The 19,657-nt window shown below is 38.0% G+C and overlaps 1 protein-coding gene across 1 annotated transcript in view; it reads left to right on the top strand.

Annotated features, from left to right (window-relative positions):
* The first annotated feature begins 2,956 nt into the window (after positions 1 to 2,956).
* snx25 (sorting nexin 25) overlaps positions 2,957 to 19,657 on the top strand; it is a 107,426-nt gene continuing 90,725 nt past the window's right edge. The window contains 2 exon segments of the mRNA XM_052089067.1: positions 2,957 to 4,072; positions 7,036 to 7,120. Of these exon segments, the coding sequence (XP_051945027.1) occupies positions 3,779 to 4,072; positions 7,036 to 7,120 (379 nt within the window). The 5' untranslated portion in view covers positions 2,957 to 3,778.

The raw sequence follows: 19,657 nt of genomic DNA, 5'->3' as shown, positions 1-19,657 counted from the left end.
TAAAGCAACAAACAAGAACTGACAAAGAAATGCAAAACTAGAGGGAATGAAAAACAGGTGAGAACAGATGGCACTGATGAGGGCAGTGCATGATGGGAAATGTAGTCCGAGGGAACACTTCAAAATAAGAGTCCTAGGAAACATGAGGGAGACAGACTTTGACAGCGGCTGCATTTCACTTCTAGTGCTTTTAGATCTTAGTGATGCATTCTACATGATAGACCATGACATTCTCTTGAATAGGCTAGAGAATTATGTTGGTATTTGTGGACTTGCATTAGCATGGTTTATGTTCTATTTAGCAGACTGCTACCACATTGTTTATGTAAACGAGGAATTGACAAACCAAACAAAAGTAAAGTATGGAGTGCCACAGGGATCAGTTTTAGGGCCTCTGCTTTTCTCCTTGTATATGCTTACCCTGTGAGATATTATCAGGAATCGTGGAATAAATTTCCACTGTTATGCCGACGATACCCAACTTTATTTTTCTTCAAAACCTGACGAAATTTCACATTTCTCCAAATTAGCAGAGTGTATCAAAGATTGGATGGCCAGAAATTTCCTTCTACTCAATTTTGACTAAACAGATGTACTAATTATTGGACCAAAAACCTCTAAAAACAAGATGCTAAAATATAATTTTTGATTACAATTTGATACCAATCTGTCCTTTGAAAATCAAATTACCAATGTTTGTAGAAGAGCATTCTTCCACCATAGAAATATTGCTAAATTACAACACATGCTCTCTGTTGCTGATGGCGAAAAATGAATTAATGCGTTCATGACCTCAAGACTAGATTATTGTAATGCATTACTGGGAGGATGTCCAGCAAGACCAATAAATTAACTTCAATTGGTTCAAAATGCAGCAGCCAGATTGGTGACTAGAACCAAGAAATATGATCTTATTAGACCCATTTTATTGTCGTTACATTGGCTACCTATTAAATTTCGTATTCATTTTAAAATTCTGTTAACTACGTACAAAGCTTTGAATGGTCTTGCTCTGCAGCACTTAACTGATCTTCTACCACGCTCGATCATTCCATCACGTTCATTATGATCGCAAAATTCTGGCCTGTTAATAGTTCCTAGAATATCAAAATACACAAAAGGAGGTATCCTTTTCATATTTGTCTCCTAAACAATGGAATGGTCTCCCTAACACTGTTCGAGATGCAGACACACTCCCTCAGTTTAAGTCTAGACTAAAGACTATCTATTTAGCCAGGCATACACCTAATTTATTCATCACCACACAATTGGACTGCTTTCATTAGGTCTGCAGAAACCAGAAACATTGATCATGATCTATAACTCTGCAATAAATTGATTGGCATCTGATTTTTTCCCTGTCTCAACCCCAGGACTCCTATCCTGAGGTCACCAGAACCGGCCGGATCCAGCTCCATTCCTGCTTTGTGTTGGACTCTACTGCTACTTGTCTCTGAGTAATGATGACCAATAGCAGCCGATGCCAGCCAAATGTCACTTCAGTCTATTACGATGGACTTCAAAGGATGAACTGATGCCAACTCCAACCATAAGACATTGTATACGTCATATGCAATTGCCTGAACCTTGGCTTTAGGATAGACCTCACCAAAATTACCAGCCGGTTGAACTGCGATGCACCTCACTGATCTCTGCCTGCATCACCTTGGTGTAATGATGGACAACACTCTTAAAATGTAATTAATAGCCTATCAAATAATTGGTCACAAAACCCTTCATCAGCCAGTTAACAAGGACAATTGCATCTATGTGAATTTCTGCAGTTAATCCACGATAGACTTCAAAGACATTGGTCATTAATCTTACAGTTCTTACAAAATCTTTGTTTAAACACTGTCCCTTAACACTTACTTAGTTTCATAATTTTAAACCATGACTTGCACTATACATAGGTAATTTTGGCATTGTATTCATGATGTTAGTCAGAGGGGAACTGGCCCCCACATGAGTCTGGTTTTTCCCAAAGTTATTTTTCTACATTGTTTTCATGTTAGCCAGAGGGGAACTGGCGCTCACAGGGAGTCTATTTTTTTCCCAAAGTTATTTTTCTACATTGTATTCATGTTAGCCAGAGGGGAACTGGCGCCCACAGAAAGTCTGGTTTCTCCCAAGGTTATTATTCTCCATTAATCAACATCTTATGGAGTTTTGTGTTCCTTGCCACAGTCGCATTTGGCTCTCTCACTGGGGTTCTAAATACATGTATTATTTAATTACTTATTTTTAAACACAATTCACAATCGTATTTTATCAAAATACACAATGATGACTCTAAGACATTATAAATTCAGTTTTATCTTCTGTTAATGCGTTTCTGTAAAGCTGCTTTGAAACGACGTATGTTGTCAAAGGCTATATAAAAATGACTTGTCTTAATTCATTGTTAACGTTATTGTTTACAACGTTACAAATATCCCAAATACATCGTTTGCATGACCTCTCTCCGACCTATTTCTCCAGAACAATCGTTTTCCCCCTTCAAAAACAAAACAAACAATTATAGAGAGCAATCTGGGTCAGGCATTCTACCAAACATTTATTTATCCGTATGATCCGCTGTGTGAATGATTTATGACCTAAACGCCGCTCCTTACCCGCTTCCCTTTTTCCTCGCGCGAACTTCCCAACATGCTTCCCAATCCTACTACGGCAAAGACGTAGCCTACCTCATGAATATTAACAAGATAATGCTGACGTTGCTTGGTAACCTTCCACTGTCGTCTAGTCACATGACTAATGAATATTCATAAGCCTTACCTACGTCACAGTCTGTGCCGCTCATTCGCCAGCAGTCTACAGCCCACTCACCAAAGTAAGTCTCTCATCCAATCAGTTAGACCTATCTAGCGAACGTCACCTTAGCTTGTTAATATTAATGAACAGTCCCTTTGTCTTAGTAGGATTCGCATATTCGCCTCCAGTAGAGAGTCGGAGATCTAGACTGAACCGAGAGCGCTTGTCAACGCGACGGATTGTGAATAAGTTTGTTTTTTGACCCGTTTTGGATCTGTTACGGATTACAGTAGACATCGAGATGTGACCACGGTGTATTTGCGTCTTTATATCACATGCTGTCCGTCAGAAAGTTAAATTCATCGGGAGATACGCCTCTGTTGTCTGTATTCGCTGGGGCGCTATTTTAATGGAGCTGAACGCTGCCAGCCAGTCAACTGAAGGTGATTTTATATATTTGGATGAACGCACCGGTCTTATGTAAGACATCAGAACGGTTTTCTATAACTTGATGCCCCTGGTGTGCACTAGACGCTACTTATGCATTTGGTTGGAGGATTTAAACGAACAACCCTCTAAGCTCCTAGAGCTAGCCAGGTCATCTCTGAACGTCATTTTCACTTTTACTGGTGTCCATTTGCTACAAAAGTAACCGCTGAAGTGCAACAGCGTAACGAGCTACAGATGTAGACCAACCAGGTGAAACATTTTAAAAGATGTTTCCGCCTAAAGTGCAAAGGTGTAACATGTAAATGCAACTGTGCGTTTCTTGTCTTTCATGTGGTAAAGTGGAGCTCCAAACCTGGATTATCAGTTACATTATAAATGCAGCCATCTAAAAGAACAGTTGTTGGTGAATTTTCTGTCTGAAGTGGCTCTTCAAGCGTGGGTCAGCTGTGGATACCTTGTAAATTTGATGAACACATGGTGATGAGTGACATCTGGACTGTGAACTCAAGGGACATGCATGTTCTCCTCTGTTGTTGTGCACATGTGAGGACATGCCAATGTCAGCAGCATCGCCATGCATCCCCTTGATGGCCGAAGCAGCATCAGCAGCACCCTGATGCCCAGCGCTGTCTACCCGTCTCTGGTCGTCGGCATCGCGGCGGCGGTGCTGCTATCTCAGCTCGGCTCTGGAGGACTCACCCTCACCTCGTTTTTCCTCAAACTCTTTCTTTATGTGTCTTTCGCGTTGTTTTGTTTTCTGCTGGGTAGTTTTGGGCTGCTGGTGAGGAAAAGTCCACCAAAGATCAGCAGGTTTGACACGACCAAGAGGCAGTCGTCGAAGCTGGTGGATTTATTTCATAAGCTAATGGTAAGAATGACACGACTAGACAAACGCACACACTTCAAAGCCCGACTGTGTTTTCATTTGTTTGATGGAATGGTTTTTCATTAGTAGATGATTGGTGGATGCAACATAAATGGATGGATGGGGGTAGTTGGCATGTCAAGCAGTGAGCAAGTGGCTAATATAAAATCTAATATTTTTTTTATTGAACAAATATACACTCACCTAAAGGATTATTAGGAACACGATACTAATACTGTGTTTGACCCCCTTTCGCCTTCATAACTGCCTTAATTCTATGTGGCATTGATTCAACAAGGTGCTGAAAGCATTCTTTAGAAATGTTGGCCCATATTGATAGGATAGCGTCTTGCAATTGATGGAGATTTGTGGGATGGACATCCAGGGCACGAAGCTCCCGTTCCACCACATCCCAAAGATGCTCTATTGGGTTGAGATCTGGTGACTGTGGGGGCCATTTTAGTACAGTGAACTCAATGTCATGTTCAAGAAACCAATTTGAAATAATTCGAGCTTTGTGACATGGTGCATTATCCTGCTGGAAGTAGCCATCAGAGGATGGGTACATGGTGGCCATAAAGGGATGGACATGGTCAGAAACAATGCTCAGGTAGGCCGTGGCATTTAAACGATGCCTAATTGGCACTAAGGGGCCTAAAGTGTGCCAAGAAAACATCCCCCACACCATTACACCACCACCACCACCACCAGCCTGCACAGTGGTAACAAGGCATGATGGTCCATGTTCTCATTCTGTTTACGCCAAATTCTGACTCTACCATCTGAATGTCTCATTCAGAAAAATCGAGACTCATCAGACCAGGCAACATTTTTCCAGTCTTCAACTGTCCAATTTTGGTGAGCTCTTGCAAATTGTAGCCTCTTTTTCCTATTTGTAGTGGAGATGAGTGGTACCCGGTGGGGTCTTCTGCTGTTGTAGCCCATCCGCCTCAAGGTTGTGCGTGTTGTGGCTTCACAAATGCTTTGCTGCATACCTCGGTTGTAACGAGTGGTTATTTCAGGCAAAGTTGCTCTTCTATCAGCTTGAATCAGTCGGCCCATTCTCCTCTGACCTCTAGCATCAACAAGGCATTTTCGCCCACAGGACTGCCGCACACTGGATGTTTTTCCCTTTTCACACCATTCTTTGTAAACCCTAGAAATGGTTGTACGTGAAAATCTTAGTAACTGAGCAGATTGTGAAATACTCAGACCGGCCCGTCTGGCACCAACAACCATGCCACGCTCAAAATGGCTTAAATCACCTTTCTTTCCCATTCTGACATTCAGTTTGGAGATCAGGAGATTGTCTTGACCAGGACCACACCCCTAAATGCATTGAAGCAACTGCCATGTGATTGGTTGATTAGATAATTGCATTAATGAGAAATTGAACAGGTGTTCCTAATAATCCTTTAGGTGAGTGTAAATTGTACAAACATCTGCAGGAATTTTTTTTTTCTAATTCTTGTAAAATTGTTATGCAGTTTTTATGACCTCATATTAAAGTAATATTCTGGGTTCAATACAAGTTAAGATCAATCAACAACATTTGTGGCATAATGTTGATTCCTGCAAAAATCAGGGTTAAAGTGAGCCACTTACAATGGAAGTGAAAGGGGTCGACCTGTAAACGTTAAAATATTCACGGTTTCAAAAGTAGAGTTACAAAACATTATGTGTGTTAACATGATTTTATTGTGATAAAATTGGTAACATTTTCCAATTTTCTAATTTCATTACTATGTTGCGCTGTAAACCTAAAAACTAACGTAAATTATGATATAACACCTTCATAGCTTAAATGAAAGGCTTATTTAAAGGCTTAACAGATTTTGTATTATAAAATTATAAGGTTCACATTTCGGCCTTTAAACCCTCCAAAAATTGTGCCTCGTTCACTTCCATTGTAAGTGCCTCACTGGAACCTCAATTTTTATTTGTTGAAAGAAATGGAGGAACGCGTCAATCATTTTTGTGGTAATCTTGCCACAAATTCTGTTGATTGAGGAATAGTTTAACCAAAGATTAAAAGAGATTCTCTTATCATTTATTCACCTTCATGCCATCCCAAATGTGTGAGACTTTCTGAATACAAATGAAGATTTTTAGAAGAATATTTGCACAGGGTTCCTATGGTCATGGAAATCCTGGAAATATCAAGACATTTTAAAATTCTGTTTTCTAAGCCTAAAAAAAATTAGGGACCGGGGTAGCTCAACGAGTATTGATGCTGCACTACCACCCCTGGAGACACAAGTTCCAATCCAGGGTGTGCTGAGTGACTCCAGCCAGTTCTCCTAGGCAACCAAATTGGCCCAGTTGCTAGGGAAGGTAGAGTCACATGGGGTAACCTCCTCGTGGTCCCTATAATGTGTGGTTTTTGCTCTTGGTGGGGTGCATGGTCAGTTGTTTGTGGATGCGCATGTGGAGGCCCATGCTCTTCTCCGTGGTAATGCGCTCAACAAGCCACATGATAAGATGTGTGGATTGACTGTCTCAGAATTGGAGGCTACTGAGATTCGTCCTCTGCCACCCGGATTGAGGCGAGTCACTATGCCGCCACGAGGACTTCAAGAGCGCATTGGGAATTGGGCATTGGTAAAAGTAGAGTTTGTGTTGAGAAGAACTGGCTTGTAATGTTGTCCGATTTTTGAGCGAATCCTTCTTTTGAGTTGGTAATGAAAATTGTTCACAAAACGGTTTTAATGATTAATTAGTGAATCGGTCTGAATCAAAATGATTTATAAACTTTGGTTTTCAGAAATCTTAAATGACTGGAAAAGTCATGGAAATTCATTGGCAAAAAGAGTGGGAATACTGTTATGATCAGGCCAGTGGGCAAGGTTATGAATTGATGTTGATAATATTAAAATAATCAATTTCTGTTGTTGGACTAGGACTATCCTTGTATATTTCATATATGATTTGTCTGATGGTTGACCTTCTCACTCTGTGATCTGTAGGGCCGTTTCTGTGTGCCACTGCTGGATTTAGCCCAGACCAGGAGGGTGGTGGTGTCTCTCAATGTGGATAAGGCCCTTAAAGAAGGTGAGTGGTCCTGCTGGCAACCAGCATGGTCTTTAGTGGATTGAACTGTTCACTCTTCTGTTTAGTGAATGATGCTCACGTGCGCATGTGACATGAGTATGTTAACAGGAAATGGTTTTGCAGTAAAATTGGCACCCTGTGAGTTTAGATGTGGTGACTCATGACTAGTCCTTGTTTGTTAAATGATTACTCTGAAATTAATTCAGACTGAGGAAAATGATTTGTTACAAGCCAGAACATCTTACAGATCCTCCTGTTGCTGTGAGAAAATGTCATGTTTTAGATCTTTCATTGATGGCAATCATTGTAATGAGCGCTGGACTCGCGTGAAGCATGTCAGCCTATCAGAGATAGAATACGGGAGCAGTCAGTGCTGGACTGAAAAACACAAAAGCATGTTGTCTTTGTTTGTGATTGAATGCTCAGCTGCTTTCTTTCCCCATTTACAACTAAATGATGTCATAGTATTCATGTATAAATACATACATTTATACAAACACACGTGTGTGTGTGTGTGTGTGTGTGTGTGTTTGTGTAATATATATATATATATATATATATATATATATATATATATATATATATATATATATATATATATACACTGTTTTCTTAGCAAGATATCCCTTTAAGGAATATTCCGGGTTCAATACAAGTTAAGCTCAGTTGGCAGCATTTGTGGCATAATATTGATTGCCACAAACATTTATTTTGACTCATCCCTCAAGCACAAATCGAGGTTACTGTGAAACTCTTACAGTTGAAGTCAATGGAGCCAATTTTTGGAGGGTTTAAAGGCAGAAATGTGAAGCTTATATTTTTATAAAAGCAGAAGTAAATTTAACATTAATTCTTCTGTTAAAACTCATGTATTAATTGAGCTGTAAAGTTGTTTAAATAGTCATTTGTAAAGTTGTTTTGCAGTTTCTTTACACAGAAAAGTACACCGTAAGTGATATTTACACACATATTGTTTATGTCTTGTGTCTATACTTTTGAATCGGTGAGAATTTTAACATTCAGAAATTGGTCCCAATTCGCTTCCATTGTAACTCCCTCACTGTAACCCAGATATAGCTTTTAAAAACAAAAAAGGAGAGACGAGTCAAAATAATTTTTTATGGTAATCGATATTATGTATCGAACGCTGTCGACTGAAATTAACTTGTATTGAACCTGGAATATTCATTAAAGATGAAGTGTGATTTTAAATTTTTGCATATTAAACTTGGATAGGATAGAGTATTTATCCTATCCAAGTTTAATATGCAGAGACTACAATAAGTAAATCATTCGTAAGCAATATATATATTACTGCTGCATTGTTGTCACACAGCCAAGCAAAAGAGAACTCTTTTTGTTTTTGTGGCAACTGCACAGAAACATGCATCTGGCAAGTTCTTCAAGGAACGACATTTTCGAAATATAGAGTAGGGATGCACCGATATGGAATTTCTGGACCGATAACTCGCAGCTCATTGTGGCTGATACTGATAATGATATATAAAAAAAAGGTTTTAATTTTTCCTCCTTCAACCTGGAACTGCTTGCTAATTCATTAAAAGCTTCTCATTTTAAAATGGGTGTCATTTTAAGCTTGAAATTCGGACTGCTATTTAAGGTTTGATGGGTGTATCATGAACCATAAATGTGCCAATATTGCAGATGTATGCTGATTAAAATGAGAAATAAATAATAATGCACTTGCATTAATTATGCTGCCCATTTATATAGGTGTTTATGGTAATCCTGGTGACTCGCTCACATAGAGAGAATAATAAACTTCTAACAGCTGTTATAATGCATTAAACCAAAATGAGGCTGTAAACTGCATGAATATTAACCACAAACAAAACAAACCCTCTCTGTACACATTGTGTATTATTAGTGCTAGCAGCTAGACTGTGAGTAAAGCTGTGGTTTGTGTTACGAATGTGCATGCTTGTGCTTATGCAGGTCTCATTCACAGATGTTTGCAACGGCGCTCATCTGTGACAATTCCACTGTATAATCAGTGCTGGGTAGATTACTTGTGAAATGTAATCAGGAACTGATTACAAATGACATGGCAAAAAATGCAATCAGTAACGTAATCTAATAATTACATTTTGGGGCTATCTAATCTGATTACTTTTAGATTACTTTCAGCTAGGACTGAAACCATTAGTCAACGTTATCGACAATAAATAATTATAGACAAACAATTTTTATTATCGAATAGTCGTTTGATCTTATTTAACGTAATGAAATCATATGAAACTCTAATGATGACACGAGCAGCACTGCAGTTCACTCCTGACTGATGAAAGCAAGAATTACACAGATCACAGTCCAGATGAACTCTGTGATCCACATCACCTGAAGCTGATTGGAAAGTTTAAAGTATGATGGAATTATAATGCAAGAATACTACATAAATAAATAAATACAGAAGCACTTTCGTTGTGTATTAAGTGGAGCTGGAGCTGATACTCCGCTGAAGCAAAACTTGTGTGTTGAGCATCTTTAAAGGAAACACCCCGCGTTACATCTTAATGCAGTTATATTTCATGTGTTATACCTTTATTAAAGTTCCAATAATACAGAACAAATCTGTGCGGTCTGCACCTCTTCTATGAGTGGCGTGAATGTCCCGATCTAAGGGGGAGAGATTGAAACTGCACCCCGCTGAGATACATGGGGACACTTGTCCCTCGAGCGCACACGCTTAATGCAGCTAGATTATAACGTGATGGCTCGTGACTTATTGAATCATAATATATATGTCACTGTGTGTTTCTTATCGTGAAGAAAATTGTCAATATGCAGCTTTATTAATAAGAGAGAGTTTATTTTGTGAGTGAAAGATGGATTGAAGTGAACAAAGATGAGACCGGAAGTCTTCGCCCCATGATACACTGCAACAAAATATGTTTATAATTTGTTTTGGCTTGTTTTCCAATAAAAATATCTAAAACTCCTTTAAAACAATGTACATTTACTTTAGGAACTATACTGCAGAAGAAAACATTGAAATCTGAGAATGTTGAAATACAAATATTTGAAAATATCTAAAAATCCTTTAAAAAAGATGCATTCACCTGAGAAGCAGCATTTAAGATATTTAGACTTGCTTTTAGAGAATAGATCTTGAATATGAGTATATTTTGTCTTTAGAAGTATACTATTTCGCAGAAGTATAATCAAGTAAAAAATACACTTATATACAAAATACACTTCCTGTAAAAAAAATTAAGCCAGCACAACAACACATCTTTGTACCAATTTCCCCTAGCTTTTTCTTATAGCAGTTATAACTTGCATGACTTTCTTCTGCAAGATGCACACAAAGAGATTTTCATAGATTTAAGATGTTCAATGGAGTTCAAAACATTCAAGATCCAAAAAGTATATAATGGTAATCCATAAGACTCCAATTCAATTCAATTCAATTCAATTCAATTCAATTTTATTTGTATAGCGCCTTTCACAACACACATCGTTTCAAAGCAGCTTCACAGAACATCAGCATTAACAGACGACAAAAACTGCAACGTCCATAAAGTCGATTAATCATCATTGTGTAATTTAGACAAAATTTGATTTTAATGGTTTAAAAATAATTAAATGATAATTATATTAACTCTTTCCCTTCCAAACACGGAATTTTCCGGGTTTTATGAAAAAGCTTCCGCCAAACACGGAATTTTCCTGGTATCCGTGTTTTAGGTGGAATACTGGTAAGAAAGACCACGACGCATGTTTTGAAAGAGTACGCAACTCTTTGATCAAAGAAACAGACTGCGATCGTCTTAAACGTAAGTGGAGTTTTGAGAATGTAGCTCAAAATGTAGACAGAAATGCCTTTTTCTCAGCTTTTTGTCCGAAATGTTGTTTTTGACAAAGCCTACCTTTAATGCCTTAATGGCATTAAAAATAACAAATGAAGATCAAATAAAATCGTTTTTTATTTGCCTAAAAGCAGAGGCTCAGATCTTTATTTTGATATATAGCATCTTCATATATTCATGGAATTAAATATTCTGCGGGCCATTAAATTTTTGCGAAAATCGTCAAAAACCCTGGCGGTGGCTGGCAACTTTTTTTTTAAAACGCTGGCGGGGAAAGAGTTAATAACCCCAGTGAGCAAGCCGTAGGCGACTGTGGCAAGGAACACAAAACTCCATAAGATGTAGATTAATGGAGAAAAATAACCTTGGGAGAAACCGGACTCACTGTGGGGGCCAGTTCCCCTCTGGCTAACATTATGAATGTAATGTAAATATTAATTATTTATAGGTAAAATCATGGTTTAAAATTATTAAACTAAGTGTTAAGGTGTCAGTGAGTAAAAATCGATTGTGTTTGAACTGTAAGATTAATGACCAAAGTCTTTGAAGTCCATCTAGATTAATTGTAGAGGTTCACATAGATGCAAGTGTCCCTGTCAATTGGCCGACGAAGGCTTTTGTGGGCAATAGTTAGTCTATGCTGCTTAATCCATGTCTTCTGAAGCAATACGATTGGTTTGGCTGAGAAACAGACCAAAATGTAAAGTCTTGACATCCAAACATATCACCTCAGAAGAAAGGGATTAAACCACTCAAATGTTGGATCCCTTTGACTTTCACTGTATCGATATAGTAAATACATCATCTACATCTATGAGAATGTCTTTCAATTAAAGCCATGCAAGTTTGAGACGACTTAAGAGCAAGTAAATGATGAGAAAGAAATATCATTTTTGGGTTAACAATACCTTTTAAATATTTCCCGCAAATGAACCAACCCACAAAACGCTGTAACTTTTGAATAAAACATCAAAGGATTTAAATAATAATTAATTTAATGGTCCAAAAGTCATATTTAGGAAGCATAAATGTATCCACACGACTCCAGACGATCATCATTAAACTGTATTAACTTTTAAGTATCGTTTTCAAGTTAAAAACTTTTTAATGATCTATGTATCTATCGATTTGCTTCAGAAGACATTAATTGATCGACTGGAGTCGTGTGGATACTTTTATGCTTCCTAAATATGACTTTTGGACCATCAAACAGACATTCACTTGCATTGTCTGGACAAAAAGAGCTGAAATGTTCTTATAAAAATCTACATTTAAGTTCTGCTGAAGAAGAAAAGATGTACACATCTGGGATGGCTTAAATGCGAGTAAATCGTGAGAGAATTTACATTTTTGGGTGAACAAATCCTTTAAGACTACGCTATTAAAATATAACATCGCAGTAAAATGGTTTCACAAAACACTGCCACAACTTAATATAAAACATCGTTTGACAGAACAGCAGCGTTCAGGAGGAACGCAAGATCTGTGTTTCCCTTTCAAAATCATAAGGATGTCTATAAAAAATATAGGTGCTCCCATCCGTGATTTATGTATGACTGAACAACAGTACTGCATCTCTAAAAGTAAGGGACTGAACTATATTGGTGCACTTCTCTCCCTATCCCACAAAGGCGCATCGAGAAGTCCAAAGAGTACAATGAAAACCATGGGAAAGTCAGATAGGTCCTCCATGAAAAACGTTACCTCTGGAATGATAGCAAAGTTTAGACATGTCTGCTTCACTGCCTGTGATATGTCATCCTCCATCACTTCAAGATGTTCAGTTTCCATCCTCTGGTTTCGGTCTCCTCTAAATTTGTTTCCTAAGAATTATATTTAATGAGAAATGATTGTGCGTGGTTGTGTAAATGTAAAATCAAATCTCAAATAGACTCGTGTAAACAAAACATGGCTTGATGTTGTGTGCTAACCTGAAGCTTACTAATCTTAAACACTCAAGGAAAATAGCCACATGGAAACCAAGTCAGTGCACAAACTAAATAGAACCGCAAATTTGTTAAGAGTGGTGGTCAACGAAAAATTGGCATGAACTTTCAAATATGTAAACAAAAATAAATATTACAAAAATATATTGAAGAGGTCAATGTCTTACAATAAAATAACCAGTGAGTTTGTAGACATTTATAGGTTTCCTAAATTAACAAGCATTAAAGGGCTTTCAAAATAAAGTTAAAAACTCACCAGACAGGTGTTTGATGTTGCATCACGGTCCCTGAGGTACAAAGGGAGTCCCCGTAGAGCAGTAGCAAATCTTTGAGATAAGATGTCTGTTGTCTGTAGAAGAAGAAAATAAATCATTTCCTCACAGATCAAAGTCTCATTTTAAAATATATTAGGGATGAGCAAAAGGTCAAAAATTAAGGGCGGCTCTGGCAAAATTGCCTCCAAAGGTGACAAAATGACTGCAAAATTCAAAATGTTGAATGAATGAATTCCTTTTCTTATTTGTAACATCTAATGTAGTTCATATTTTATTCACAGCAGTTATACGTATTCTAGCATAAAATATTGATGTTGAGATTATGTTGATTTCATTTTATGGATTAGAGGTAATATATTCTCAAACAACTTTTTCAAAAGATTTACAGAAAACAACTCATTCTATAATGTTCACAAGTTTAGGAACCATACCATCAAGTTTGTCCCAGATAAGTTTCATCTCATCTACAGTACAAAGTCTGTACTCTTTGCACGAAACATTTTGATGAGGCTTTTGCTATGTTTAAGATGTCATAAAGGCTCTTTTGAGGTCCACACATGGAATTCTTTTGAACTCCGCAAAGACCTTATGGAGTGAAAGAGAAATGAAGTAAGTCTATAAACTTACAAGCCTATAAACAATCCAGACAAACCATGTATAGACGATTCATGTAGCTTACTTGCTCCTCCAAAAAGAGGACAGGTCACATTTCTTTGATGACAGAGACCAAGGGCTGCTCATTTACAATTTATTTTCTACTTTGAGAGAATGTTTTGTGTGTGTGTGTGCGTTCAGTATAGAACTGTTCAGCCGTGACGTCAATTTGTAGGCAAACCCAGTCCAATTCTCAATGGGTTCCCTCTGGATTTTCCTATGGGTTTTTATAATGGGGTTTCTGAACTGGTTTAAAATAAGGTCTGTGGTAAACAGTACTTGACGATAAGTGGACGTTTTTATTTTACAACATAAATTACACCATCATATCTTAAACGTGAATTTTGAAGCCGCAGTGTGTTTTCTTTTTCAATAAAGTGTGCAAATCAGTACGACATAAATTACACTCGGTCATAACTCAAATGTTCATTTTTATGTTTAGAACTAAACGTCCATGTTTGTCAAGTAATGTTTACCACAGACCTTATTTTACTAATAAGTTCAAAAATGATAAAAACCCATAGGAAAATCCAGAAGAAACCCATGGTGAATTCTCTTCCATGTTTTTTGGCCTACAAGCTGAACAGCTCTATTGTGAGATCCATGTTCCTTTTCTTGACTTAAAGCTCAATCTGGTCCCTTTCATACTCCAGTGCAGCAGCATCCACACCAACAGGACGATTTTACACCTGGTGTATGTAAAGTGCAGGCACACTCCGGTTACAGACACTGCAATAGTACATGCCAGAGTGCCAGAGCTTGAACCTGTAGTGTCTCTGCAGCTGATATTCAGTACCTAAAGAACACTGCATGAAAAATGCTCTCAAGGTAGATCTGAAGGATAAAATACACAAATGTGAATGGTCAGGTTGATCAAAGGCCAAAAATTAATTAACTTCAATTATTAACAATATACTGCTGTTGCTTTGTTAATATGTAATCATGTAATCTAATTAAAGTAACTAGTCTGATTATGAGTATTTTAAAATGTAATATAATCCAATTACAAGTACTTAGTTTTAGTAATTTGATTACATATTCTAGATTACATGGAATCTGTTATTACAGAATGGTGTATAACTTATTAAATGTGCCGTTTAGGTTGTGTTTGGACTTATCACAGTGCTGCGATGCAAGTAATGATGTGCTATTTCCCACATTCTGTTTATGTTTCATAAAGTAATATGCGAAAATGATAGCCCCCATGTAACATACATGCATGTTTGTCATGTTTCGTTTATTGCCTCATGAAACAAATGGAATATGGGAAATGCCATTGTCTCATAAATTCTCAATGTAATTGCTAGCATTTGTGGCATAATATCATTTACCACAAAAATGTATTTCGACCCCAAGTTATTCCTCACCATTTTAATTGAATTATTATTTAATTTCAGTTATTCCAATTAAGTTAAGCAAGATTTGCAGTTACAGTAATTACTTGGATTGAGAGTCTGGCCAGAGTCTGGTGGGTCAAAAGGCTGATGGGTTTTACAAAAAAAATATTCAGTAGAATATTATTAATAGACCGTCGTGAGAGTAGTTGGATCTTGAATGAGAGTAGTTTTACCCTACTGATGATGTGTTGTTGCAATAGTAATCCTGCTCTGTACAAGAGGAACCGCAGGTTCAGACATTTGGTGCGTGTGCTTGGCTGAGGAGCCACTGGTGCGAAGCTACCATCTGTGGGATTATGACTGAACGCCTCTAAGTCAGAATCCCCCCTAAACGTAATGATACCGCAGTGCCGCACGACTCCGATTGGCCCGTGATAGCTGGCCCGCGAGGACCCGGCGAGGAGAGCCCTTCGAGACGGGCTTAGTGCGCGGTCGAACGAGTGCCGCCCCTCACCCATCATGCACTGCAAGTTTGTGGAGAACCTGGTGCTAAATGACTCGTAGATGACCTGATGACGGTCACTGAAGTTGAAAGATAAGTTAAAACTTTACATAGACAATGTCAGTAAATTTTGTTGACTCTAGTTTCATGGTTACACACATAATGTTTAAATCTTGTGGCTATTATTTCAAAATGCTTTATCTTGATGTTTAGAACGTTGCCCTATTTACTTTCATTGCAAGTGCATGACTGTTACCATGATTTTTACTGTATAAAAAATGAAAAAGTGGGATGAGAAGAAATAATTTTTCTGTGGTACATTGGACATTATGGACAATATCCCACAAGAAGGCGACTCCATAAAATGTCTTTCCACAACTGATGGCACGTTATTCAGTAAACAAGGCTGGAGTTGAAATCTTAATTAACAGACAGTGGTTTGAATGATTTGTAAGTGTAGATTGCAACATTTGAGTTGCACCTGGGCAATAAAACATCTGGATTTTGGATCTGACAAATGGCTCATATCTCCATGTCTGTGAGTTACCAAAACCCCAACATGATAAAACACAACACGCATGCCTCTCGCATTGTATGACGTCATCGACAACTAGTTGTCCAGTGCGGTTCCGTTCACAAGGCACAGGTTTGCTGTGCCAATGCAGGACTGACAACCGTGTTCTGCTGCTGTGTGAACATGCCCAAAGAGTCTCTAAAGTTAACAGAGTTCCTTTGAAATGATTCATGCTCAGATGTGAATGTTGAACAAAATAGGAAATCCTTTTTCCCAGCACACAGCCACACTTGAGGTATGTTCACCTTTAACCTCTGTCAGTCACGAGATCGGCACTCTGTCCCTGAGCTCAGACTCAGAATGACTGGATTTTTCTGGAATATCTCAGAGCTTTAGGGTTCAGAGCAGATCACAGAACCGTTTCAAAAAGCATCTCTGGAAGAGTCCCTTATAGTTGAACACTCTTGCAGAGAACTAACTTACTAAAGTGTCAAAGTGAGATTGATTACATTGTGATATTGAGGGGTGGTATATTGATTTGTCAGAGATGTCTCATAGCAACCAACTGATATACAATGCTGCAGTGCTATATTTATGATAATCAAGAGAGCGTGTAATTAAGTATGATTTAAACACCTGTCTCTGCAAAACATTTGCTAAACATGTTTCATTATCATTTATTTAAAGATCTTTGACTCGATAATGGACATTATTGAATAAAAGTTTGTCACTGACTGTAAACCTCCCTGCCCTGGGTGCCGACATGTTTGTGTGATGTAACGCACACCTGCATCTTGACGAAATGGGTGTTGAATATTTCCAAGTTAGAAGTCCAACATAAAGTGTCATTCCACTGCACTTTCCCCAGTTGAAATGTGGAAATGTGGAATGGAACACTTCATGAATCATCACAGCAACAACAATATGGAGCATCACATCTTTCACCACCGGAGCAAACACTTGGGAACACACAGACACCAGCCATGTGGCAGTGGATCCACTTCAATGAGGCAGTGCATATACAGCAGTCGAGTGTTTCAAACCGCTAGAGAGAGCGCAGCTAAATGAAACTGAATGCTGCATCTTCAAAACAGAACTTCAACTTAACACGGATATTGAAAATGCAATGGTTATGGTTTCTCCTGGTAAGCCAACCTCGATTTGAAAACAGACAGTTCAGACAGTTGCTAAAAACGACGGTAACCTCAAGGAAGAACAGACAGATGCGCGTTGTGCACATTCTTTCATTGAGTTGGGCAGCGAATATTCACATAAAAACAAAATATGATGTTTATAGTTTGATTATGCAATCAGATTATTTTATGACAACATATAATAAAGAATAGATGATGCACAGGAACAACAAGATGCAGTGCAGCAGCCAAATACATTTGTCAGATGTTATTATATATACAATTATGTACATGTAATTTCCCATCGATTACTCGCGTAGACAAAATGCCCATCCCTCAAACCTGCAAACTCAACAACGGCAATTTGTTCATGCTTGAAGTACAAAAACCTTCGTAATTTTTATGTTTGGTGACTAGATTCACAATTTTGTACTGCCACCTGCACTGCATCGACATGTCTTTTAGTACTTAGTAAATTTTATATAACCCCCTTGTGGTATCTCAAAGCTATTACACCAGACTATATTAAATGGAAGAACAACTGACAGTGAATGGGAAAGCACACAAATTAGGCTTCTAATGTAAATGTCAGCTAATGCTAACATATCGTTGTCTCAAAAACATATTGAGAAAATAACATGGCGATAAATAATATATTGTGACATTCCTAATTGTTTTATCATTTAAACTGTGTGAAATATTTTGCTTAATGTGTACTTATGCTATCTTTCTTTAAAATAAATGCACTTGGTTTCATATTTTGATATATGAATTAGGGATTCACCAATAAAAAAAATGTCTCTTCCGAAACCTGAAATCTCAGTATCGGCCGATCCGATACCAACGTTGTTTGTTTACTTAATCAGTTAGAATATCTATGCCTCACTGTGTGAAACTGATTGGGGGGACTCTTTTATATAGATTAGAAACACAAATCTCGAACTACACATTATTTCATTTAAAAAAATATATTAATAACAGCAATAGCATTAGTAATAATAGTAACAATAATAAAACGTATTTGAATTTTATTATGCAATAGTAACAGGGACTGATTACCAATGGAGCCAGTGCCCAGGGGCCTTGACTACCAGGGGGCCCTTGATTGTCTGGGGGGGGTTACTGGGCTTTAAGGTTGCGCAATGTAGTTTGATGCCCCCCCCCCCGCTCGAAAAACCTTTTTGGCATTAACAACAAACGAAACCCCGAAATCAACAATTGGAGGGGGGCCCTGGGAGATAATTGGTCGCAGGGTCTTTGCAAGTCATAATCCATCCTGAATAGTAATGCATTTCTGTTGTCATTTCTATACTTTAAACCCCTCAGGCTTTTATTATGACAGAACATTCCAAGAAGACAGTGAGTCTTTTTGTGGGCTAGTTCACAGTTGTTTAATATGCTTTTTATTACAAATCTGGTCAATAGCTTCTCTGGTTCCGATGTCAATGCATGTTATAAGCGAACCGAAATATCTGTCTGAGATGTTCTATGTGTGTCATGCTCACATACTGTATTGCACTCTGCTTTGAGAGCAGAAAACATTAGCACGTCATCAGCCCGCGCGTGCCGTGTATGCGCGTGTGTGTACGCGTGAGACAGCAGAGCACTGATCGTTTACTGAAGATGCTGTGCATTACTATATTTATTAAACAAAGCCCTAATATTGAACTTGAATATGACTTAACCTCAGTGATGGTTTAGTTCCAAGATAAAAGATGATTTAATGTTAGTAATTTAGATGTGCCAACAATCATAAATCAAAGAAGAATTATATTTTAGGATTATTGTTAGGTGAAAATGAGGATCTACTCTGCCAGTGTCACTCGGTCACCAAATGGAAGTTCCTTTAAAAAAACTAATCTATGTAAACTGGGACAGATAATGGACAATATTGTGTTGTGTCACTGCAATTTTAATTTTGAGAACATTTTATATGTGACTTAGGTGTCCAAATACCTTTTGGGGCAACTGTATGTGCTGGAAATAAAAACTGTTTCAGGAACAGCTCTGTGACACTGGGGTATTTTTAGAACACCGTTTCAGGTCGTTGTAGACAGTATTGAGGGTTATAAACACCTGTCTCTCTCCATCTTCATTCTGTCTCTTGAGGACTACGTTGCTGTTGTGTTTTTGGATGTGCTTGAGAAAACAGTTGCTGACTCTGACAGAGCTGTTTTTTCCCCTGTCTCTCCTGTTATCTGTCTCTCTCTCTCTCTCCGTCTGCCTCTTTCTGTCTCGTTTGGAGCTGTGTGGGTGGAATCCCATTATAGCACAAACCACTATCCGCGCGCACGCACACACACACACACACACACGCACACACTGTTGATTCTTCATTTGTATATT

The sequence above is a fragment of the Xyrauchen texanus genome, chromosome 23 (genome assembly GCF_025860055.1).
Source record: "Xyrauchen texanus isolate HMW12.3.18 chromosome 23, RBS_HiC_50CHRs, whole genome shotgun sequence".
NCBI lineage: Eukaryota > Metazoa > Chordata > Actinopteri > Cypriniformes > Catostomidae > Xyrauchen > Xyrauchen texanus.
Note: the sequence above shows the minus strand (reverse complement) of the source record. Positions and strands in the feature narration are given on the sequence as shown.